Source organism: Vigna umbellata, chromosome 2 (assembly GCF_029865625.1).
Source record: "Vigna umbellata cultivar VRB3 chromosome 2, Vumbellata_1.0, whole genome shotgun sequence".
Taxonomy (NCBI): Eukaryota; Viridiplantae; Streptophyta; class Magnoliopsida; order Fabales; family Fabaceae; genus Vigna; species Vigna umbellata.
The window spans coordinates 52,270,880-52,298,282 of NC_142166.1; the positions used below are offsets into that span (position 1 = coordinate 52,270,880).

Genomic DNA, 27,403 nt, shown 5'->3' on the forward strand with positions numbered 1-27,403 from the left:
CGGGGAGTGATCGCCGGTGCAAGAGGCATGGTGCAAGGGGCACTGACAAGGAGCGGCTCCTGGCAGGCTTCCAATGGAAGGGGCACATGACCGGAATGAGAGGGATCTGGAGACTGTATAGGTATGAGACTATACAGTTGAAGGATAGCTTTAAGAGATTGATTTGGCTACTCATATCACCAAAATGCATTTTTCGGTAGCCTGACTCATAAGAACTTCATGGTTAAGCGTTCTTAGCCTGGAGTGAAGACAAAGCACATTGGAAAGCCTCGAAGTTATTTGTTTATTAATATATAAAATAAGAATTGACAATCTGTTATCGTTGGTGATTTTTTGTCTTACTAAACTTCGACTCTATCTCTCACTTTATTTTTTCCTCTTAAAAATCTCTTGCATAACGTTGCATATATTTTAAAATTGCATAATAGAATGAGAGTTTATAAACAAAATATATATTTTTTATTTTTCATAATTAAACTAGTGTTGAACAATAATTTTGTGATCCACCTAATGCTATTATGGATTTTTTGAGAAAAAAATCACGAGAAAGACATAACAACAATAAAGATTTGAGTCAAACTCACATAAGTCATTAGCACCATTGTCAATCCGAAGTAATTGGTTTATAAGACTTCTACACTATATTTTGTTAAACTTTTTATTTTTATTTAATGTAAAATTTATATTTTTAACAATATTTAACTATATATAATTTTTCTTTCGTATTTTTTAAAACAATTATCATTTTTCTTTAATATTTATTTATTCATAACTTTGTTCAATTTGTAACTTAGTTATTCTTAATTTTCCATTACTTATAACATGCTATGGTGATATTAAGGAAAATACACAATACTCGTGCATCTCTATAAGATTGAAAAAAAAAATTAAGACTTTTAGTAAATGTTATATGACTTCTATTGGGTATAGAATATACTCGTATACTCATTTTTTTTATTATTGTTTCAAATATCAATTAAATCATTTTTATATAAAAAAAAATCATGATACTATCATAATATTTAATATTAAAAGAATATGTTTTATTATTCAGAAAGTCAAATATTAAAAAATATATTATAATTATATAAAATTCTAAATATATCTCTTTTTTATATTATCAGAAATTTATAATATATCTTTTTAAGGAAATCACACAAATAACAAAACTAAATTACCTAATAAATGTATTAATTTAAACATGAATGAGACGAATATATATATATATATATATATATATATATATATATATATATATATATATATATATATATATATATATATATATATATATACCGTCATCTTCATCTATATATCTAATTGAAAACATTGAATATTACCCCTACAAATATCCAATCAATCCGAAGATTTTCTATCAAAACAAATAATATCCATATCCAAAATTTATTTATTATGCCTAGTTCCAACGTTTAACCTTTTTAATCCTTTTCAATACAATTCTTACTTTTGATTTAAAATTCTTTTAATTTTCATACAATAAAATTACGTTTTATTTTCCTAATCATCTACCCCTTTCAATTTTCATTTTCAAATTAAATTTCAACATTTGTAAAAAGAAGAGTAGTTATAAATAACATTTCATTATAATTTAAACCCTTTATTATAAAGCAAATATAATCATTGTATTAAGTTATTTATAATAAATTTAATTATTATAATATAATGAATAATTTAAAACATCTACCCTTTAAATTTTAATTTTAGTAATAAAAGTAGGCTCAGTATCAGAAATCAGTACCCAATTTTAAATGCACAGTACCAAACCAAGACAAGAATGCTAAAAATACCTAAGCAAGAAAAGAAAAACATTCTATTTAATTTAATTAAAAAGTGAGCAAAACCGAAATTGAAATATACAAGTGCCAGTTATATAATATAATGACTATGGATAACCAAGTTATTCATTCACACATGGATTTAGCTACGATTTTTTTTTCTTAAAAACGGGAAAGAGTATAAATATTTTAATACTTAAATGAAATCAAAGCTACAAATGATTTCAATACTACATAAATCAACTGATAATCAGAAGAAAGAAGTTGTCATCATCTATATATCACAAATGGATTGGTATCCATGAAGCACAAACCAAAACATACACACATACAAAACCCTTGGGGAAGAAACCACCAACTCAACCCTGATCAGCAGAAAAATAATCAAAACACTTCAGCTACCTTACTTGCAAGGACTCGCTCCCTTCTTTCAACGTAACCAAATGGAAACCAACCTGCTTTCCCTTTGCATTCGCCCTCAGCCCATCCATTGTTGGTCACCTGTCAATCAAAGTCATATAGGAACAATTTAATGATTTTAGGGAAACCTATCCTCACCAGCACCATAACCAAAGCCTCTTTTAAATATAACACGAACGTGATACACAAAGGATACAGGCTCTTGCAGGACCATAATTCCTTTATAGCCAAGACAAGTATGTCATGACATAAGGCACAAGCAAAATGATCAAACAATCATTGTGGTGTTGAATCATTCATTCATAACCGACAACTTAATCAACTGTTTTCCGCTATCATGTTAGATGGTATACATGTAGTTTACTGCCTTTTTCACAAGTCAAATTTCAAAATTTTGATTTTACAGGTTTGTAAATACCAAAACAAGCCAAATATAAAGCACCCTCCCCCAAGGAAAAAAAAATCGATTCCAAATCAGATCTTCTGCAACAAGTTGTCTACAGCCAAATATCAGCCGTGGATCAGCTGGTATATAGTACTTAAAGAAACAGAGAAAATGTAAATATATGGTTCAGATTTTGGCCGCAGAGAACTCGGTGCTGGAGATATGAGGCAGAGGATCGTGGTTTGATTCCTTCAAATAAAATGACATCCTTTTCGGTTCACCAAAAGATGTAATGTTAGACTTGGTAAGTGACAAACCTTTCTAACAACAATGTAATCCCCAACTGATAGATTCAATTCAACTTCTGACTCCGCATGGTAGGGAAACAAAACCTGCATGAGAAAACAGCAGAAAATAAAGTAAGCAATCACTTATTATTTTAGCAGAATATCTAATTTTTGTACAAGCAAAAATCTAACCTCTCCTAAGAAGTAACCCATACTATCTGTTGAGCCATTATGTGTTTGAGAAGCATATACACCATTTACTTCTTCGTATGATGGAGGTGGTGGCATGTTGTTATCCACACTTGGTGTAGGAGGGGCTTCAATCCGCTGTCGTTCTGATATCATCTGTTATTCAAATATAAACGTCATACAATCATATGTTGATACCGAAAGAAAATGATGTAACTTTCTAATGGCATATTTGACTTTTATATTGAGAATATGATGAAAAAATGACCAACGGATACAATGGATTACCTCTCCCTCTAGCTGATCCAGTATTTGGAGTACTCTTTGATGATATGCTCGCTCTGCTTCAACCTTAATATTAAAAATAGAACATTGGATTCAAGTAACAGTAATAATTTGTGATAACTTAGATTTAAGATTTTAAAACATAAGAACTGCAGCATAATATGGCAAAACTGTAATACCATAGCTATAAGACGCTGGAGGGTTAACCTCTGTTGCTGCGCTTCAACAGCAGCCATTGCAGCAGCTGCTTCTTTTCCCAATATGGCCATGTTTGTCTTTAGGTCTTGGAGCTTTGCTTCAGCTGCTTCCAGTTTCATGGCATTCTCAGTATTGCCTGGTGTTTCTCTTACTCTTGCCTGGCGTTTGGAAACTTCAATAGCCTGTCTAGGTTTAAAAAACAATGTAATTACAAAGTACACAGAAAAAAATCATCGATGAAATATTTACTTATTCCGACATTTACCAAGAAGTAAGCTGGTGACAAATGAAAAATATACAATAAAGTGAAACATAAATTTACAGGTACCTGGGCTTCAGCTTCCTGCCGCATTCTATCATATCGTTGAGCAAGATGTCGGGCATCTTCCAATGGTGCTCCCATCACCATCGCTCTTAAGGGCTCTGCAACCTAAGCATCAACCAAAACTGAAAATGTTCAGTCTCCGAAAGATTAGGTCAATAAGCAAGAAAGACTAACGTGGTGAATGTATGTGTCAACCATCAAATTCAATTAAAGTTAGGACTAGACCTAGCATAGATTAAATAAATTCGAGCATTTGTGGCCATTCAGAGTCAATAAAATAGTTCAGTAGGACAGAATCCAAGCATTAAACCAGTGATGCCAAATCTAAACATCTATAGAAATGTACGAGACTCCCAACTAACGTGGTTTGCCAGGGAAGAATATATGTACATAATTTATCATTGCAATTGGAAATGGGGCTTCCTTAGATGTGAACCTGTGGCCTAGGTCACAAATCCGCAATGTTACTACAGTAACAAGGCTCTGTCTCTCATTTAAACAGCTATAATTCTGTATCTTATTCATTCCAGATAAAATAGTTCAGTTAGGGTTAAATCCAAGAATTACATGTACATGTCCGACACCAGATCAGAACCTTTCATAAAATTATCAATGACTATATGATGGATTCATGCATAAACGGAAGATACTGGTTAATGTCATAAAGCCATATTATTCCTACTTATCTTTATCAGGCACAATAATGGTGTGCAGTGTGTATAATATAACAGAAGCTAAAAGATATAATATCTCAAAAGGGAAATGGTAGAAATGTATACAGTAAAATAAATATCACTACTTAAATTTCAAGTTAATAAACTACTTAGAGGATTCGGGAAACTGCTTGATATTACACAGCTTCCCCAGGGACAGTGGAGCCCGGATTAAAGCTAAGGCAGCAAAACCGGAAAATATGTAGTATCAGTCCAAACAGTGACAATATATAACTAGGATTGTATTTTAAGATGCTTTGGTCCACGTTACTTTAGCACAAAAATCACATGTACTGGCACGAAACTTTTTAACTTCAGAATGCTATGATGTATGAGTGTGCATGTGCTAGGGCATTTTTTACCTGTGTTCCAAGTGCTTTTAGTAAGCTCCCACGCTCCTTCTCCATTTGTGCACGGGCACGTGCATAGTTTAGCGCTGCTCTTGATAACGTACTACCACTGGTACATGTATTATCTGCACCATATTTCCTGCTATCTTCTGATAACTTTGTTCCTGTTAAATAACAGATATGGTGGTAACTCAATAACAATACTCACAGGGTAAAATCTCCATTACAGGGAAAAGCAACTCAACATACGGAAACACATGCCAGAAAAAAATGCAGAAATATAAGATAACAACCTTAGCTGATTATACCCTCCGTGGCCTAAGCTACCAACTTACTCCCAAAAATTCTGTTCTGCCTTGCCATTATTTCTCACTCCTGCTCATTCACATTTCCATTCCTCTCCCATTATTGCAGTTATCCTCTTCAATAGCTTTTTGTCTAGTATACATTCTATTACCTCTCCTGTAATTGTTCTCTCATTCCTTCTAACAGCACTCCAATTTCTCTAATTATAAGCACAATTTCCATCCCACCCTCCTTTTTCTTGTCTTACACAATGGCATACACTCTGTTCCAAAAACTAACTACAAACAAAATTTCACCAACCAAACTGACCTATTTCAACTTGCTTGGATCCAGTTACAATATAACCTTCCACACCACGGACAATATCCCTTTGATAATGCTGAAAAACAATATATTTCATATCAGCCAAGGAGAGAGCGTATAAATGGAGATAAAAAAAATGAACAAAAATAGAGTATTGGTACAGAAAAACCAAGTAACCTTTCCAGCCCGTGTTGATATGTAAAGCTTCTCAAGTTTCTGATGTTGTTGAAGTTCCACCTCATCAGTAACCATATTATCGGAGCCTCCATATCCCCCAGCCCCAAACTGTTTAAGCACAGCCTAAATAGCAATAATTGTGGTTAAAACCTCAATAGGGGAAGAAAGCAAAAAATCATCTAAAGCAAAAAATCAACTGTATGTGTGTGCATACACATACATACACTCACCCCATTCACGAAAAGTGGTAATCGTCATATTTCAGACCACAGTCAAATAAATGAAACCTTTTTAATTAAGTGTTCCAATGTCTCGCAGGGACAGGTTACTGATATTGTAAAATAGTATTGGGTGTAAACTATTTTTCTTTATCTCAAAGTTTACTTTCTTTTACTTTACTGTTTGGGGTAGGAGGAGCCAAGGCCATATCTATGGATCCAATTAATATTCATCTCAGCATAATGACTTGGGAGGACAGTAAATTGCATGGCAGTGTACCTTTGTTAGATTAATCTCTGCGTAGGATACAAATACTAGTGCATCAAAGATTATCTAATATTTTCTGGACTTTTGCTGAGAGATGCATTCAGTCAGAAGCTAAGACATGACAAATTGGCCTTTAAACACAAGGACATGTTTTCGCCCTTCTATCTTTCGGAATCAACATACTATATGACTAAAATATAACACTGATTTTTTGAATTACATGCGTATAATTAATAGGCTCATGTACAGCACTTAGTAGAATTGCTACACACGTCTACCGGCACCATCATATTAGTAAGTGACCATCATGCAGTGGATGCTTGTCACATCATCACTAGTGGTAATACAGGAAAAAAACTAACAACAACTGTTTAGACCACTAAATCCAAATTAAGCCATATAATTAGGGATTAAAAATGCATTTTACCCTAAACAATGTATTTGATTACCAAGCTCGTAGCCAATCAAAAACCATTGCAATTCCAAACAACTTACTTACCAAATATTAAAGCCACCTTCCCTTCGGAACATCATCAGATCAATACAAAAAAATCTATAAATTCAGTTATTTTAAAAAGCTTATTTCAAGTAGAAACTTAATGTAACTGAACGAATTGCTAATTCACCAATCAAGTTCTAATCTATGCAGTGTTTCCGAATCGGCGACGGAGCAGCTTAAAATTAAGCTTATTATTCTAAGAATTTGGTGAATCAAACATTACAAGACTTCTTAAGCATTTCCGCAGTGCAAGAGTACGACAAGGTTGGTCAGAACTCGGAATTATCGATGCGAAGTAAATTATAATCCTAATCGAATTGAAGAGGCGTGTATTTGTATTGATCTATTGGAAGAGATGCATTTCGGTGATCGGAGAAAGATCTGGCAGTCGAAATAGGTTTATTCAGAGAGAGGAAGAGAGAGGGAACCTGTTGTTGGCGAGCAACCTGTTCTCGAAGTTTGGAGGCTTGCTTTCTGATAGCTTCCATTCAGAATCCTTTTTGATCCACCTTCCACCGCCGCGCACACTGCTGATTCGTTTTCAGCCGAAACAGTAGGAAAGATGTTTGAATATCACAGAGAAAAGGAAGAGACAGCAGAGGTTTTTCAAATCACGTTGAAAGAAATTTCATTCTATGTCATAGACAGGGGCTTTGTTTGTTCCTTCCCTGGGCACCTTAGTTGGCTTTTTATATATTATAAATTATATTATGGTTAAATAGCAATTTTAATTTTGGTCTGAGATTCTTAAAACTCTATGTTTGATTCATTTGTCAAATTTTACATGCTTGTTTTTATTGATAAATTTAATTGCTTAGATTCTTTCTTTTTAGTATTTTAAATAAATATGTTAAGCCCAACATGAACGAAACATATACAAAATTGTAATTTTTCAAAACATATAAGCTTAAATTGTAAAAAAAAAAATCGTTTTACAAATTAAGAAAATATAATTTAAACATTTTTTTCTATTACTTTTCTCCCTTTCGAAAAGTGGTACAAAATAATAACTGCATTTGAATGAGTGAACATGTCAACCTACTCCAAGCCTCTTCACGCCTTCACGTGTTTACAATTTAATGAATTTGCAACATTGACGTCTATATTATATACCTATTTCTAAGATTAATTATAATTTAACTTAGTGCATTTTTTACATTTAATCATATTTTGGAACGATATTCTTTTTTGTTAAAGATAATCAATATTTAGTTTCAGTATTTAGTGTATAGCTTAATTAATTAATTAATTAATTAATATATATATATATATATATATATATATATATAATCTTATTTTTACAATATATATATATATATATATATATATATATATATAACTTAAATAAAAATAATTTACAATTTAAGACACTTTTCCTTATTTAAAAGTTGTTTGTACGGCAACTAAAAAAAACACCAAAACTCTTAAATACTTAATGAAAATGATCAACACAACTGAACGTTAAACTAACTCGTTAATTAATTGATAGAATATTATTTATCAATTAAAAAACTTGTCAATAAAACTAAAAATTAATAGTGAACAGATTTTAGAATAAAATCAAGATTGATTTGATAAAAATATTGTCAACTCAGTGACCTTAAGTTAATAGGATGTGTTTTTATAAAAATGAAAAATTTAATCATAACTGAATACAGTACATGGAAGGAGGTGTAGAGAGAAAACGCATAAATAGAAGTAACAAAAGGGAAATAAAGGAATGGGCCTATTGGGCCAGGCTCTCGCACTATAACCCGTCCAAGAATAATAATCCTCTTACTTAGAAATCCTGAAAAATTTTGCAGGTGAAAAATGATATTTTAACACATATATTTTATTTTATTTTTTCTAAAAAAAATAAAAAAATATTTTTTAAATCATTTTTATTTTTATGAAACAAATGAAAATAATGTAAATATATATCTTACTTTTACTGTTTGCATTTGAGTTGAGTGTAAAATGCATCATGACATGGTCCTGGAGTTTCACCAAAGTTTGTGAAGGAAGAAAACTGAAGTCATTATCAAAATCCATGTTTTTGGCCCCATCTTTCTAATGTCATCGGATATAGTTAAGTTCAAAATGTTCCTTAAGCTACTTTTACGTCAGAACCAAGCCTACAAATTAAATACTTACCTATCAAATCTACCACATAACAACTTGACAACCAGGCCTTCATCGTAACTTAATTACCTTATTTTATTCATCAACATACATTTATTTTACTATAAATTTGTTTTTATTTATGATCAATATAGAACCATCAAAAATATAAGGGTTAAATATGTTTTTAGTCCCTAAACTATTGGCCGTTTCTGGTTTTCGTTCCTCTTTCAAAATAAGGTACAATTTGGTCCTCATTCTTTTCGAAACGTTCGTTTTAGTCATCAGAATTTTGGTTTTAGTCCTCATTTGTTGTTAAATGAGGACCAAATTTTTAAACAGTGTTTAGTTTTCGAGGACTAAAACGAACGTTTCGAAAATAATGAAAACCAAATTGTACCTTACTTTGAAAGAGGGACGAAAACAAAAAACGACCGATAATTTAGAGACTAAAAACATATTTAACCCAAAATATAACTCATATTTCCATAAAGCTTTATCCAAAGACGCCGTAAACTCGGCTTCCCAATATAATAGACTAGGAATTTAATATTGCTTATAGTAGGAGACAGTGTACAGCTGAAATACTGAAATTGAAATTCATTTTAAGTTCCTACGAAATTTATTCACAGTTTCTATTTTTGACCGTTATTTGATTATGGACCTACGAAATTTAATTATTAACAATATGGAAACTATTTAGTATTGTTTAGTGGTAAAAAAAAAATTAATAAGTGTCTTCTATTCATTCAGCTATCATATTTTTATTAGTTTTGTGCAGTTCTCATAAAAACCTGTTAGGATCCTTTTTTTCTGCCATAAATTCGAACAATCAATGATACGATATTTTAAAAATATTATCTTCTTACAACAATATTTATTTGAATATAATTCTTTTAAATTTGTCACCATTAATTTGAAATGTCATACCAGAATAAAATATTAATAACATTTCTCCGCAAAGCCTCCCAGATGAGCAGGACCATCCACGTATCAAATGTTGTTTACACGCGTTAGCTTGCTGCTTTCTCTCGTCATTGCCGCCATCTGACGCTATTGTGTTTGGTCTCAACATCTGTTTCTCCAAATAAAAATAAAAATCACTTTTTTACTTGAAGATTACCGATGGTTTCAGGTATGACCAGTCTGAATTCCGTTATTTCCTCTAAAATAATTTATCTTTATCTTAAATTTAATAATTATAATTCTTTTTATTATTTTAAATATTAATTAAATAACCTGACTTATTTGTTATCTCTAATTAAAATAAACTTAACTTTAACGCATTAACAGTCATCGGTTTTCATTTTTCTTACATGTATATGCATAACTAACTTAGTAACTAAGAGTAATGTATATGCGAATATTTTTAATAAAATTTGGCTAATTGTGAATATTTATTATTTATAAATGAATATTTTAATATTAGTTATAAATGAGTGAAATGTTGTTAGAAAAAACGTGACCCACATAAATAATAATACTCTTCGGTTTATTGAGGTTATTTTTGATTGAACATTGACAACCTTTAAATAGGTGCAAATAGGTTGGGCCAAGTATAAATAATAAAAATTGTACTATAGGATACCTAACCCTCCAACGGTCAACCAATAACAACCACTGTCGGTTACTGTAATGACGTTCGACCACACCGCTTGGTCGATCACTTGATAACCGACCGTAATAGATTACGACCACGTGGCGCTCTCGACCATTTGAGGCTCGACAGCCGCATAAGCGATGTCGCGACATGAGACATACGTCCGACACGTCACCCACTTAGGTCGACACGAATGATGATCGACATACAGAATGCGACACCGTGATCTAGCAGTTAAGCAGTTACACACCTTGACTGAATAACGCCGCGAATCACGACCATATATCGTGGAAATAATTGACTCAGTGTCAGCGCACAATTCGACGGTTACAACTTCTACTTCAGTAACTGACCGGATTTTCAGGTAAACGGTTTATTATGCTAATTTAAATATACGAAGCACACCAGAAAAAAGGTACTTTTTTCCCCTAAGAGAAAATTGATTGAGATTTTCATATTTCGAACAACACCCCTGTTGACTTGAGCGTCGGAGTGCCTTTGCAGGTACCCAGCCCACTTTGCTTACGAAGATCAGAGAAGAGAGAGAGAAATACAACACAGTGAAGCCAGCACAAGAGACAAACGGAGCAAGGTTGTTAGGTTCGTATCTTGGTCTCCACACCCCTACTGAAACAAAAATTAACAATAGAATATCAACTAACTTAAAATAAAATCTACCTAATGTATCTCTATCTTATAAAATAAAATAATACTCTCCTAAATAAAAGGAAAATCAAAACTACCTATATCTATTTTATCTCTATTAAAATCAAATCAAATATTACTAAACCCAAAACTAATAAAATAAGATTTTAATGAATCCCTAAAATTTAAGTTTATCCCAAATGTAAATATAGTATTTGTGAATTATTATTTTTACTGAGGGGCAAAATAATAAAGGGGAGGTGGAGGGAGAAAGGTGTGGTGGTGTACGGAGCAACACCCTATATTCGCCATTATCCGCAAAAAATAAAAATAAAAATAAAAATTTATTTTATTTTATTAAGTTAAGTATAATTAAAATTAACATTAATTTATATTTTATAAGGTTAAATTTAATTAAAATTAAATTTTAATTTATATTATATTTTTTGTAATTTTATTTAAATTTTATTTTAATATTTTATAAAAGTATATTTTTTTAAATATTTGCATGTATCCACGGATATTCACAGATTTTAAAATATTCACGGATATTTTTTAAGAAGGTATCCGTGCGGGTAGTGGGTCGAGTAGTGAGTAGATTTGTTTTTGTCGGGTCGGTTGCGAGTACACATTATCCGTGCCCGACCCGATTTAAAAATTTACGGATACTCGTTGGTACTTGCAAATATTTAAAAAAAATATTTAATAAATTTTTAAAATAAAACTTGAATAAAATTACAAAATAATATATAAAATATATTATAAATTGAATTAAATATAAATTAGAATTTAATTTAGTCTAATAAAATATAAATTAATTTTAATTTTAATTAAATTTAACTTAATAAAATATAAATTAAATTTTTATTATATTTTTTTGCATGTAACATATAAAAGTATAAATATGATTATGCTCGTACCCAATATGTTTATAAGGGAATATAAAATCTCCAAAGTGAATAATAAATATTCATATAGACTAACTATGAGAATTTTATTTATGGTATTCGCATACGCTAATTTTTTTGTGATATGCTTATTAATAATGCATATTAATATCAGTTTGTTTCATCCTCAACCGAGTGTTTTGAGTCTCCATTACTTAAAGAACGTGGGGGCTATGTTATTAGATGATGAAAAGATTAATGGTGATATATGAGAAAATGAAGTAACAATCCACAATAGATTAAAAGAGTAAAATAAGCTTTATGATAGGGGGAAGTGGACAAAGAAGGTAACTCCAAAAATGTAAAAGAGCTAAGATTTTGAAATGAGATTGTGTGGGTAGAAGAGGGTGGTTGTAAAAGAAAAATAGTGGTTAGAATTTGATACCAAGCAGCACACAAGATGGTGCCAAGAAAACGGATCGTTAACTTTATTTATTCAAAATATTAATTTAAACTGAAAATGTAATGATTAAACTAATGTGAGTAATTTTCACTAAAGTTGTTAAAATGAGTCACAGTTCGCGAGTCAATTCGGTCCACCACAGGTTTGGGTCAGGTTGGATTTGAAAAAATTGTATTTTTTTTTATGTGGGTCAGATTTTAACTCAGCTCATTTAAACCCAGCTCATGCAGGTTGAACTCTAATTTTTATTTTATAAAAATATTAATTATTATTTTTTGCTTGAAAAAATTATTTAAATTCCTTATTTTCAAAATTAATTAAACACCCATATTGAAAGTGAAATTCAATAAAATTTGTTTAGATTTGAATTATAGAAAGTTTGTAATTTATTTTTATTTAAAAAATTGTAATTAAGTGAGGCAATGAATCAACCTGTTGACCCACCAACTCGATGGGTTAAGCCGAGTTCAAATTTTTCTGACTTACTAACAAATGAGTCGGATTGAGTTGGTTCACTAAGTGATGAACCCGTGTTGACCAAGCCGGATCGGGTTGATAATCGGTTTTGAGAGCTCAAATTTTCAATTTGGTTGTGTTTTAAAATCAACCTTGTTTTATTTATTTTGTTTTTTACAACACAAACAGAACACAAATGCTTAAGGCGGGAAGAAAGTAACCACGTCTTTACATTTATAAAAAGGTTCAAATCCTCATAAGAGGACATGACAGAAACGTTGACAGCAGCTCAAAGAAATCATTTATTATTTTATTTCAAGAAGAAAACTAAAGTATTTTCTTTGCGTAATTAATATATATTTTGCTAAATAAGACTTGTTATTTCATAAACTGGTACAGAGAAGCAACTTTATCTTTTATTTAAAGAAGAAATAAAAATATTTTATTTATGTAATTAATATGTTCAAACATTCTGCAAAATAATATTTATAATTTCGTATACATAATTCACAACTTGTTATCTCCTTTAAATATATATAAAACGTCTTAGTCTATAAATTTTGAGAAAATATATAAATCATGTAATGTGTAACTTGATATCTTGTGAAATATTTAAATTACAACAGTTAGAGTGACTTTGAATGTTACATCTTTTTACTGGGCAATAACATGAGTAATATGTGAGAAAATAATAGCTATAATTTACTATTTTGATGTTTTGGATCTTAAGTGATGGTTTTATTTTATTTTCATATAATCTATTCGTAGTTAATTATAGTTGATTCTCTTCCAAGTTTAAGAACTCAACAAATAATGAGACAAACACATAAAACAATTTAGAACCATTAAATTAACTTGGTTATAAAATTCAAATAATATAAATAAGATGTTGATTTCAAATTTTACAATTGACATATTGTAAGATAATAGTTTTTTATTAATTAACTTAATTGTTGGAATTTTTGGTTTGATGCATATAACGTGCCAAAAATAATCATTGGATAAGTTATGATATCATAAATAAAATTAGTTTACAGTGTATTAAAAAAATAATGGTCACAGGATAGAGCAAAATGTAAAATAGAGTTGAGTTTATAAGATGAAAGAAAGGCTTGAAATAAGAGATCTATAAATTTATATTTATTATAGAAAAGTAAAAAAAAAAATCAACTAATGCACATTAAATAATTAAATGAAAACAACAATAAGATCGGAATCAAGTTCAAATGTGCTACGAGTAAAAGCTAATATTATATTATGTTAAAAATATATAATAATATACTATACAAATTATCACAAGTAAAAGTATATAAATCATTTCCCTACTTTATCATTAATATCCCGCTAACTCATAATGAAAATAAAAACTAAAAATAGAAAATAAATTTAAATAATAGTAATGGAAAAAGTAGTAAACAAACTGTTATATCACAAAAAAAAAAGCACACTAATCTATTGTAATATAAATAATACATAATATGAAATTGAAATAAATAGAATTGAATTTTAACTTATTAAAACAAAATAACGTGGTAAAAAAGTATCAAACACATGGAGATGGCAACGCTGATTAGTTTGCTAATCCATTATCATTAATGTGACATAGTTTAACCATTAAAATGACATTTCCGACATAGAAATTGAGATCATTCAATAGATTAAGTTAATACAATTAAAATTATTTACCTTAAAAGTTTGTAGTAACATTATTTTTTGATAGATGGAGAACGTAAACAATTTCTTACAATAATAGATGAAAAATAAAACTTTATACACTAAATACATTTGTGATTATTATTAAATTTTAGACATTGGGTGTGATGGTGGTATATTTGAAGAGATTAGGATTAAATTGAATTGTAATAATTGGGATAATAATTGAGAAGAAAGCAATATCTGGTTTTGGGATGACAGCTAAGAGGGGATAATTGAGAAAAGAAACGCGCGTTTTGATGGTTGAAGACAGAAAGTAATGGCTCCAAACGTAAAGTTGAGGTATGAATCAAAGCGCCTCATCACACTGTTAAAAGTCAATACGCCATCGAAACCTTCACGCGCCTATCCGACGTGTCTGCATGTCTTTCATTCCACCAATCACACGCCCGCGAACAACAAAGCATGCGATGTGAACTAAGAAAAATAACATGTATTATCCATAGGTTTAAGTAACCGCGCCACGTCACTGCCCGAGATCGACGCGCCCGACCAAACCTATGACTCCCTCTCATTTATTCAAAACGCGCTTCATCGCACCCTTAACGGAACACCCTCAGCCTGCCCTGCGATTGTAACAGTCAAAACCGGCGTTTGATTTTAACGTTTTTGTTTTTATGCGGTTACATTGGACCAGTTTCGGTTTTTTTTAATCCTAGGTTCGGTCAAAAATAAGAATCATCGAGGGCACAACTTTTGAACTTACGGAGCCATCAAAGAACGATCCATTCAAAATTTAAAAAAATAAAAAAATAAATATTAGAAAGAGGAAGGACTAATAATACCGAAGCCCCACCACGTGACCAAATATCACACGCTTGCCACTATCACACCCTCTCCTTCAAACTCTTACAACCAAGATTTGGTACTCTGCATATATATTTCTATTTTTTATTATTTATTTATTTATTCAAATTGAACAGAGATCCTGATAAGAGAGAGGACGGAAAGAGAGATAAAGTTAAAGAAATTAAATACCACGAAGAAACTCTCTCTCTTCCTCCTGTCTTGTTTCTCTCTCCTTCAAAGTTCAAACCTTTAAAACTCCTCTGCAGTTTCCCCTCCCTCCCGTTCTTCTTCTTTACAGGTAACTTAAACTCCAATAATTAATCAGCCACCAAATAAAAAAAGTAAACTTTCACGTTCCTTTCCCTTTAACACAGTTCAACTCTCTTTCCCAAAGCTTTAACTGTAAACTCTGGTTCGGTTTGTCGTAGAAATGGAGGTAGCAGTGGCCAAAGCGTTGAAACCGAGTTTAAGGCGGGAGTTCATCGTCCAGCAAACGCACTGCGAGGATTTTTTTTCCCTCAACGCCAACACCGTTGCCGGAGGCGACGATTTCTCCGTCGACGACCTATTTGACTTTTCAGACGGCTCTCTTCACTACGAACCACAAGAATACGTGGAAGAAAAAAAAAGTTTATCGGCCTCGTCGCAGTCAAAGGACCGTGGAGAAGACGATAGCAACTCTAATTCCACCGGAGTTTCCTACGATTCAATTTTCTCCGCCGAACTAGCCGTTCCGGTAACTCTCTCTCTCTCTCTGTATGTCTTTTTGTCTGTTTCCTGTTTTCCTAACCCTGCTTTAGTTTTTCTATTGTGTTTTCTGATAATTGAAATTATGTAGGCCGGTGATTTGGAGGACCTAGAGTGGGTTTCACACTTTGTTGACGATTCTCTCCCGGAGCTGTCTCTTTTATACCCGGTTCGTCCGGAGGAAGTGAACCGGCGGGTCGAACCGGAACCCTCAGCGAAGAAAACGCCTCGTTTTCCGTGTGAAACGAAGATAACAACCAAGACAAGAACTGTACGGAATAGAAAACCAAACGCTCGCGTGTGGTCGTTGGGCCCGTTGCTCTCTCTCCCGTCCTCGCCGTCTTCGTGCTCGTCTTCCTCGACGGAGCCGCCCGCGAAGAAACAGAAAAAGCGGGCCGAGGCCCAGCCCGTTGGGGTCCAGGTTCAGCGGCGGTGCAGTCACTGTCAAGTGCAGAAGACACCGCAGTGGAGGACGGGCCCACTGGGCGCAAAAACCCTCTGCAACGCGTGCGGGGTCCGGTACAAATCGGGTCGGCTTTTTTCGGAGTACAGACCGGCCTGTAGCCCAACCTTCTGCAGCGATATTCACTCCAACAGCCACCGGAAAGTGTTGGAGATTCGCAAGAAGAAAGGGGTTTCTGGGCCGGAGGCCCATCCCCAGGCCCAAATGGTTCCCACCTGCTGATATTCTTAGATTAGGAAGAGTCGTGGCAGATTAGGTATACAGAAACCGGTTTGAACCGGTTTGTTTTTTGTATTATATTTATTTAGCGTTTTTTTAGTTATAGTTAGTAGTAGGGCGTAGTTAGGTGAGGGATATATTAGTATGAGAAATAGAAATTAGGCATTGATTGTTTGTAACGATGTATCCCATTTTCCTTAGCATCTTTTGATTTTATTTATGTTCATTGTGAAGATAAACAAAAACAAAGTCTTTTTGTTTTATTATTATATATATTGAGTTAGTGTTAGTGGGAAATGGAGTTGGATTAGTTGATATTATTATTATTATTATTATTATTAGAAGAAGAAGAAGATAGAGAGAGTGGTGGTAGTGCAGTGGGCAATTGTTTTTAAGTGCAATACATGTAACGTGCGTGCATGTGAGTGAAGTTGTAGTTGGTGGTGGGACACAATGCCATGAACTTCCAACAACCATTCAATCTATGATACTTCCACTTACCAAGTGGATACCACCCAAATAACATTAACCTTCACACCACTCATAATGCTTATTACCCTTTATCATATAACTTGTTTTTCTTTTCTTTTCAAAATAAATCTATCAAATTTGATAACTCTTCTTCAGGAGTTGACCTTCATTCATGGCTTTAGATATTATGAGTCAAGTCATTATAGCTTCTTGGTCATATAAAAAGAATGAAACCAAATCTTTTCAATGGTCCTCACTGCGTAACTCTCTCCGCAATTTATTTATAATCAATGCGTTTTTGCAAGGAATAAGGTATCTAAAAGTTCCAAAACCCCATGAAGATCCTCACCTCAAATAACAATTTTACTTACTCACTCAGTTAGCTTTTGTTTGACTTTTTGTTTCGATTTATAGAGTCGAAGTCAAAGATTTAGTTTTTCATTCTCTCTTTATCATTCGGTTAGATAAGGTGTTATCTATATTTATAGATGCTGTACAAACCGATCGGTCTATGTCTCCTGTTCGGTCAACTACATAGGTAAACTGTCGCAAACCAACTTTGTGATTGTTTGGTTCAAAGATTTAACCTTTTTTTATTAACAAGGTGAAAACATACTTAGGTGATGTTAGACCGCAATTTGGTTAGCCTTAATCAAAAGTTCACTTCGAAACCTATAAATACAAAGATAAAGTATAGAGGTATGTGATTGCGTTTAATAGACATTTAAGACTTAATTGTGATAATCGATCGGTAATTAGAAACTAACTTAAACGTCGAAGTGTCTTTAGCAGGTAACCTCGGATTTGGACTTTACAAAAGAAAGGATAAATGATGTAAAAGTAGTATAAATGACTAATTTAAAGTGTGAAGGTAAAGTTTTCGACAAACATAAACTTTTAGAATAGATTTCTAATTAATGTTGATCCAATTTTAGTTCATATATTAATGACCTGACTTAGAGTTAACATAATTATTTTTATTATTAATCTTGTCTGTCATTCTACTAATCAATTCATTGGTCGTTTAGTGTTGGACTAAAGAATACACATTGATCACTCACCCTTCTTAACTACTTTTCTATATACCAAGATAAGCTAACTTATTTTCGGCTGAATCCAGTGAGCCAACCAATATAAACTGAAAAAGGGTTTTGGCAAGAACATAAACAAAATCAAATGGTGTGAACAGTGAAGAGGGAGTAATTAGGTGGAAATAGTTTGAAGCACTAAAAAAGCAAAAAGTCCCGAAAACAAATAGTGACGTTGAAACGGTTTGTGGCTTGCATCACTGACTCACATTTGATTTTGGTAGATAAGGACCCAGTCTAACTCTGGTTAACTTCAATCACTCAAATCACCATACTTTTTTTTTTTTTCCTTTTGCCAATTTTTAAGAAAAGTAAATAAATAACTTGCCCTCCTTTTATATGTATAATAAAAATATAATTTCATGGAATGTGATATGGAGACTTTTACTGAACTATTCAAAACTTTTAAATTGAAACACTCAATGTTTGATTAGTAGGTTCAATCTTTAGACTATTTCATGCTTGCTTACAACAGACTCAACAACAACACTTGCCAGAAACTTACAACAGAAAGGGCCCTCCACCATTATAATTTCTAAGTTTTAACATGCTGTACAGAACTTCTCAACTATATATATGGTCTTGTTTTATTTAAGCTTCAATCCAGTAAATCTCAATTTATTCAATTCCATGAACTAGTCAAAAAAATTGCATTTACAACCTTTCACATTTACTGTCAGTAGCTTCTAGAAAATGAAGATGTATATAAAGGGAGTATAATTTTCACAATTGTTGTAAGTTTTATTTTTTAATTAAATAACTATTTTTATTGGATTACAATAATTTTATCGATGTTCTAATAACGGTAGTGTTTTATTGGTTGATGACAAAATATTACCTTTTTTCCTTCACATTATATATAGCTAGAAAATACAAGGTTGTATATATAGTTTAGTTTTACTGTCACATGCGGAGAATTTAGATATAATCATCACTATATATTTGTTTGCTCTTAAAAAAGTGATTGCTAAAAACTGTTTACTTTAAATGAATTTGATATAAATAGTATTTATTTTATGATAAAAAAATATTTTAATTCAAAGTTTTTATTTTGTTTCTCATAAGAAACTCTGGGTTGTTAAAAAGAAATAATCAGAAAACTACTCTTTTATTCCTCTTCTGTTTTCCTGATAACAAGTGATTATTTTATTAGGAATATTTACTTTTATATTAACTCAAAAAAAAAAAACTCAATCCAACACAAAAAAATAAAAAATAAAGAATTATAGGTTGACCCTAAACTATAGTGGAGAAAACCCTTATTGAAACAGCAATAACAATTAATTTTCGTTTACTTTTAATCTTTTAGAATTAATATACGGCATTAACTCCCATGTCATAATTACACTCGTTTATTTAAATTTGATATTTTACTTCCTTTATTTTTCTTTTCAATAAACACTCACACACATATAATTTAAAAATTAACAGAGAAATAATTAATCTAACGTTGAACTTTACACTGATAAATAATTACATTTATAAGTGTAAGCATTGGAAAGATGAAATTCTGCATTAACGATATTATGGAATCTTGCCAAACTAATAAAAGTGGTTACAATGTAACTACGACGGCAAAGAAGTCATTGCTGAATTTGGTTCTGACGAGAAATCTAGAATTTTGGTTGTTTCAGAAAGCTGAGATATTGTGAGAACACAATCTCACAAGAAGCTTGGCCATGGAAACAATAGGAATGAAAGCTAAAACAAAAGCAGAAAAGGAGAACCACATGCAGAAACAAAAGGAAAGCAACAAGAAGAACAAAACACTTCTTTTATTTCCACTATATAAAAAAGTTAAAAAAATATATTTTAATACATATAATTTTTTTTACATTTATTTTACATTACTATTTTTTATTTTCTTCTTTCTTAAAATATAAAAAAATTTAACTTTTTATAACTATTTTATTTTTATACTTTATATCAAAATGAACGTAAAAATTTTATGGTCTTATCTTATCATTCTTTTACAAAGGGGCCGCCAAAGAAAGCATTGAAAGCAACACAAAGGAGCCACTTATTCTAATATTTTGTTCAAGAATGAAACAAAATGGCAATTGCTAAAAAATCCTTCCATCGTTTTGGCCCATTATTACAAAAAGGATCAGACTTGGTCAAAAGTGGAGTCCAGTTTCCGGTAATTCTTTGGAAACATGGACCCCTAAATGCGTCAACTTTCTTAGGCTAATAAAAAAAGAAAGAATATAATTAAAAATAGTAATTATTAAAATATTGGTTATTAATATATATTAATTTTGGTAATATTATAATGATGTAGTAGGGTTACTTGTACTTTTTTATTAGATAACTACAACTTATTGTAAATATTTTTTGCCCATAAAGTTAATGAAGGTGGTTGTATTTAGAAGGTGAAAAAACACAATAAAAATATATAATTGAGAAGGTGCAAAACTGCTGTATAAATTTCGAATTCCAAAGTACGGTAAATTGAAACAATTAGGACCAAAAGAATTAAAAAAAAAAAGAAAAAACCAAAATGTGATGATAAAAATACAATTAAGTCAAATTTAAGATATAGCAAGGGTCTGTTAGAGATATAAAGGAGAAAAACCTTGCACCAATCAAATGTTCTTACTACGAAATTGCAAAAAGAAAAAAAGAAAAAGAAAAATCAAACGAATTTAAACAAGGACATGACGGCTACCGAACAAAGTAGGTCCGTGTAAAAATTCTTAGCCACCTTGTGTAAGTAATGTTAAAGCTTGAGGTTGCACCAAAGAATAATCTTCGTTCTTGATCTTATCAGAAACGTTTACTTTTTAAAAAAAACATATTCACTTTAATGTATCAATTTATTAATAAAAGATTCAAATATAGATAATTATTTCTCCAAATTATTATCTACCATACATCCTAGAATGCTAAATATAGATGTGGCTTTTGTTATACCTTCTTTACTGGTGGAGCAGACTCTGGAACTCCAACCTTAGGGCACCACCACAAGAATCCCCCAGATGAATAGCAAAAATATCTTGTGTTGGGAGACGACAACACTCTAACCTCTCACTTCATTAAATCTAAAATGTCGCTCCCAGAATCAAACCCATCGAATCTTCCATGATTCTGTACACAGTTTCTTTTGGCAGGGTTTGTAAAAATATCGTTGAGGACCATTGAAATCAGTAACTATATTTAAAAGAAAAAATTCAACATCAAGCCTTCAGGAACAGTGCATCCTTTGGCATTCCGTATATAACAACGTCGTTTCTATTCCTTCCATTAGTCTTCTTATTTAAGATACAATAACCCGTTTCCAATCGGACGGAGCAATAGCAACTTTTTTTGGGGTCAGTAATCCTAACCATCGAATTCTATACGATTTAACATTTTGTTTTGGGAGTGTTGGTAGGGTTGTATTGCACGTTTAGTCAAGGGTGGAATTTGAAAAAACTTTAGTCTTGTGGTAGCAATGGATAAAAATGGGTGATCCTTGTATTTTACGAAATTGATAAGAAAAAGGTAAACAGAGACGTCAATACAAATACTATTCACGCTCCACTAAATCACGGAAGACTATAATATGATGCGGATTACAGCGAGACCCACTGCAGATATGGAAACAAGAGTACCTATGCAGTATTTGATCACATCATACTTTGCAGCTTCTACGTGGGCTCTTAATTCATGAATTTCCTGAAAGAAATATCCACTTCAGATTTCAATCCAAACTGAACATTCTCCAATAAAAACTAAAATGATCATAAGCTCACCCGATCGAGTTTGTTTGTCAAACTGGAGGTTTCAGCGTTCTGATTAGCAAGCTCATCACGTATGCGTCTGTGTTTTTGAAAGATATATAAATAAATCAGAGAGTAACATTAGGTTGAGCCAACTACAGATTACCACGTCAAGAGTACCAAAAAATTAGAATTGTGATTAGTGAAATTTATTTTAAGAAAATTATAATTTTGAATAGCTTTAAGAGACAGCTTCTAGGGGGGAAATAATATTCCCCGAAACGAATCTGTTTAAAAACATCTCATAAGTTTTCATAGTTTCACTTACCCTCTTTCAAGATTCAGGTCTAGACGTTGTCCAGCAGTGACTTTGTCAATCTCGTATCTGTAACAGATAATAAAAGACATTGAACTATTATTTGTGAAAGTGGAAATTAAATTGATTCAGTTGGAAGAGTATTTTTGTTTAATAATCCATGGTGCGGACCTCATTTCACTTCTCATCTTCTCAATGTCACCACGAAGCTTCTCAGTCTCACGTTGCAATAGAGAAAAATGATGCTCCTGCATCACCAATCACTGAAAATGAGTTTTAACAATTACACTTTTCGCCCAAATAGCATGATGAGATTACATTATGCCAAAACATTTCTTTTTCCCCAGTAGAATTAGATACGGTCAGAATAGAATATTGATCACCACATTATACAAATAACTTTAAATTTCCGATGACAAATCCAACTCCTGACACTGCACCTGAATTGACGAAGGCCTAATATTCATGAAACACAAACTGGGAACTTTAATTAGCAGAAGCAGTTGAAAATTTGAAACCACTGTTGTATATGGCATACTTATGCACCAGTGACCTCAGGATAACGGCAACCCTACTCCTCTTCTTCCCTTTTCCTACTATAAAACGACTTCCCATGGTGTGGTTCAACAATGCCCTTAAGGACTTTGTTGAATTAGCAACAATCACAAGAATGAAAAAAAGCAACTATATTACAGCAGAAGGTGCCATGCCCAGTATGAACAGAACATATATTGCTTTCTCAGAGTTTCAAAAGTTCTCTATATATAGAACTAAAGAAAAAGATCGGAAAACCACCAAGACAGTTAATACAAAACATAATCTAATATGGGTAGTAGAGATAGATGGTTTATCTAAAGTTAACAATTAACACTACTATACGCTCTGTAGTAGATGGTCTTTTTGCTTTTCATTAAATGATTATGACTTAGACCCAATATAGCACAATTAACCACCTTGCCTTGACTACAAAACATGGAAGCGCTCTCGCATCACCTTCCTTTATCTTCAAACAAAAAATGAATCTGCTCCAAGAAACATTTGAATCTTGTTTCTGCCAAAGACTTTGTAAACACATGTAGGATTCTCCTCCAAAGCTACCTTCAGTATCCTGATCTCCCTGAACTAAAAAATTCATCTAAAGAAGTGCAGTCTAACCTCGATGTGTTTGATTCTCTCATGTTAGATTTGAGGATTAGCTAGATGTATGACATTTTGACTACTGCAATGCATAGTAACACACTCCTACATAATACGAAGCTCTCCTCCCTTCAACTGCAGAGCTCCTTCACCCCTTTTGTGAGATAAACTTAACCTGAGTAATAGATAAAGTCATCCACTAATTGCAAAGTAACTCCAACAGTCCAATCCCTTTGTATATCCATCCCAAGTATTTGCCTCATGGGACCAAGATCTTTCATCTCAAACTCTTAGTTTAATCTTTCTTTGAGCTCTTTTATTTGATCTTTATATTGGTTGATTATAAGCATATCATATACATACAAGAGAAAGAACAAAACACTTTTTTTTTTCTCTTTTCAAGATGTAGACACATTGCTCCTCTAAAACCCCATCTGCCTCACTAAATCATCAAACCTCTTGTATCACTTTCTTAGACTCTGTTTCAAGCCATACATGATTTCCACAAGAGACACACCTTTCCTTGATCTCCAACAAACTCCTCAAGCTGCTAGAAGTATCAGTCTCCTCCAAGTTTTCTTTCAGAAAAATTGTTTTATCATCCAATTGTTCCAACACCAGATTTTACATTAACAATTGACATCAAAATCCTTATCCAACAGTGTTGTACAATAGGTGACTTTTGCAGCTTCAAGCGCCTTTACCAAATAGTCTATTTAGTTAAAATCTCTAATGCACCAATTCTTTAATTTATGTCGCGTATCCAATACATATCGAACAATACTCTAGGATACTTCACTGATGCATATCAATGACGTACATTGAAATATATGAAGCTCAAATAATTCTACAGTAACAAAGATTTATAATTTTTAATTTTTAATTTTGGCAATGTCTAAATGTGATTTAAATTTGGATCCACACACACTTGCAATTATCATGTTTAAATATCTTTCTTTTAAATTTTTAAATATGTATTTGTCACATATCTTATCCACTTAATTTTAAAAATAAGCATATCATCATATTGGATAGCGTGCATTGTAGGTTAAAATATTTAACAAAGGTAAAAAGAGAGGTCCATGCAAACATAATGCAGTAAATGCCTATGAGGATTTCTAAGTTAGGATACCATAATACACCATGGGTTAGCATTATGGCTTCGGCGTTTTGTTTTCAAAATTCTATACATTGACAAAATAAATAACCTCACACACAACACAAGGGTGTTTTATTTATTGCATGTTCAGAAAACATAAATTGAAATTATTAGTCTCTTGACAGAAGCCACCTTAATTGTGCCACCTCAAAGCACTTAACCACTGTTAATTTAGACATTATTTTGCTTGCTTTTGGATTTTAGTTATTGCAGACTGAGATTTTGAGTTTGGTAAATGTTAACATGTGAAGTTAGGGGATGAAGCACATATTGAAGATTCAAAAACAAAAAGGTATTAATTAGATATTATACTTTTCATCTCTGTCTATGGTCCCATACCTGGTCCTAGGCCTGGATAAAGGTGGAGGGTCGTGTTAAGCCTTTGGAAGCCAATACAAGACTTGTCAATATGACACAGGGATCACTCACAGAATATTTCTACTCTTACAATGAGTCAAATGACGTCCTGTGATCTATGTAGTCAACTGAACCTGGTGATATAAGACTTTGTTGTTTTTGTTGTTATCTAAATACAATACTTTTCATCAACTATACTTTATTTGTTATTCCTTAACAAGGGACAGGGGTACTTGTTAGCTGAACCCTTCATGTTATAATTGTTCCAAATTCCAAGACAATACAATTCTGCGCGACATAAATTCTTGCAATCTCCACAGATTGCTAGTCGTGGGAATTCATTATACAATGCTGACATCCATTCTCACTAGCAAACTTTTGCCATGGAAATAACCAACTGCAATAGTGGCTATACACGAATTTCTTCAATCTATAATAGCTATAGCTAACCAGAGGCCGTGATGAAAGTGAAATCTGCTTCTGAATATGCACTAAAACCTAAAACGATTTTAAATTTACAATGTCACCAAATCATAAACTTTCATATATAGACAGCCTTACAATAACTACCAGCTAATTCATACCAAACATGACTACTAATTGGTTCACAGGGAAATTTATCGACACGGTCGATGAAGAAATACCTGAGAACTTTGCACTTCAGATTTGAACTTGGACAGACTCGATTCTTGAATTACCTCTGACTGCGAAACTCCAAAGGAAAACGCATGCAAATCAATTATAGCTCCAAACTCAGAACGCTTAATTCATACCTCGCGAAAATAAAAACAAACAAGAAAACCCCCTCACCTTCTGCATTTCGATCTTTGAAACAAAAGAATTAACTACATTTTCCAAACTATCATTAAGAACTTGGGTGATTGCAGAAGTTATCGCTTCGGCTTGTTTGGAAGGAACTCCTTTGGCCTCTAAACCCCTTACCTAGGGCAACACAATTTATCTCACAAGCCAAACCGCGAAAGCAAGTTTCGAATCAAACAAAAAGTAATTGAAATCTACCAGCGCAAGTGTGTCGACGAGGAACGCGCGCTTTAGGTTGGAGTTCAGGGCCTGCGAAAGGTGCCTGCTACTCTGCAACGTCATAGAAGGGAGTACATAGTCGAGGTCGGTGAACTTGGCCAGGCAGAGACGACGGTTGGAACACAAGTGAAAAGCGCGTTTGCACAACGCCATTCGACGCAAGTCCAGAAATGTGACGCAAAGTTGGAATATGAAGATTTGGGCAAAGAGAGAAAAACGGAGAAGCTGCAGTCGGCAGAGGCGGGCACGAATTAAACGCCTCTTTGTCCAATATTGCTTGTCAGAAACGCCAGAGGCAACCAATACATTATTATGATAATAAAAAACTAAAAAACAATTTTACTAATTATTATTAAAATAAAAAACATTATTAAATTTATAAAACATATATTCTCATAAAAACAGTTATAAATTATAAATGAAAATGAAAAATTAATAAAATTACTTATATTTAAAATTTAAAATCAACAATAAAAATATGTATACTAGAAAGAAAAATACTAAATATATAAAAAATATGTTAGAAATTATTAATTATTTTATTGTTATTATTATTAATATTAAAATGAAATCTTAATAATATTTTGGTTTGTCTTCATTAATTATCACGCGTTATTATTGTTTATATTAAAATAAAATATTAATAATATTTTAGTTCGTCTTCATTAATTATCACGTATTATTATTGTTTATATTAAATAAAATCTTAATAATGCTTTCAATCCAAAAATTTGAGATAAGTTTTTTAATAATCAATGGAAATAAAAATATATGTTTTAAATTTTGAGTGACTACAACATTCATTTTAAAATTTGAAAAAATCAATAATTATTTAATGGGATATATTTAAGTTTGTACTAATTAATTTACTATTTAATATGTTTCTCAATATTTTCAATAAATTATAGCTTTGATATATAATGTTTGTTTGTATGTGGCTTTTTGGACACTCGTACTTTATAGATGTTTCAGTTTCTATTTTTCAACTTTTCCAATTCATGATCTTCCAAACTATTGGAAGTATATCTTAATACATGTTATTTTAAATGTTCTAATTATTGAACCCACTTTGCACGAACAATTTATTTTTAATACTCGTAGTGTAACTTTTATTTACCATAAAACTATTTACAGTCTAAACATGTCCTAATGTAGCTTATTTAATTTGTTTATCATTACTAAGACACATTTAGGTTGATTAATTGTATTAGACTATTGAGCTTGTTCAGTTGATGAGACAGCCCAACATGAACAATGAAGTTAAACGATTGATTTCGGACTAATATATATCTCTTAATATTTGATTAAAAGGTTGATACTATATATCTA

At 31.9% G+C, this 27,403-nt stretch overlaps 3 protein-coding genes across 3 annotated transcripts; 1 reads left to right on the plus strand and 2 right to left on the minus strand.

Annotated features, from left to right (window-relative positions):
- Positions 1-1,971: 1,971 nt before the first annotated feature.
- LOC124824581 (SH3 domain-containing protein 2-like) lies at positions 1,972-7,388 on the minus strand. Its single transcript, XM_047297027.2, has 10 exons — positions 7,148-7,388; positions 5,735-5,857; positions 5,564-5,633; positions 4,961-5,112; positions 3,889-3,990; positions 3,542-3,742; positions 3,366-3,428; positions 3,081-3,233; positions 2,919-2,993; positions 1,972-2,297 (listed from the first exon to the last, which is right to left on the minus strand). The coding sequence occupies exons 1-10, from the start codon at positions 7,205-7,207 to the stop codon at positions 2,181-2,183; spliced, it is 1,116 nt and encodes a 371-aa protein (XP_047152983.1). The 5' UTR covers positions 7,208-7,388; the 3' UTR covers positions 1,972-2,180.
- Positions 7,389-15,513: 8,125 nt separating this feature from the next.
- LOC124824580 (GATA transcription factor 7-like) lies at positions 15,514-17,101 on the plus strand. The gene is made up of 3 exons (XM_047297026.2): positions 15,514-15,673; positions 15,804-16,111; positions 16,214-17,101. Exons 2-3 carry the CDS (start codon positions 15,806-15,808, stop codon positions 16,805-16,807), a joined length of 900 nt encoding a protein of 299 aa, XP_047152982.1. The 5' UTR covers positions 15,514-15,673; positions 15,804-15,805; the 3' UTR covers positions 16,808-17,101.
- A 4,698-nt stretch (positions 17,102-21,799) lies between these two features.
- On the minus strand, positions 21,800-26,353 carry LOC124824579 (protein FMP32, mitochondrial-like). The gene is made up of 7 exons (XM_047297023.2): positions 26,054-26,353; positions 25,844-25,975; positions 25,678-25,737; positions 22,552-22,628; positions 22,393-22,449; positions 22,098-22,164; positions 21,800-22,020 (listed from the first exon to the last, which is right to left on the minus strand). Exons 1-7 carry the CDS (start codon positions 26,225-26,227, stop codon positions 21,901-21,903), a joined length of 687 nt encoding a protein of 228 aa, XP_047152979.1. The 5' UTR covers positions 26,228-26,353; the 3' UTR covers positions 21,800-21,900.
- Positions 26,354-27,403: the final 1,050 nt, after the last annotated feature.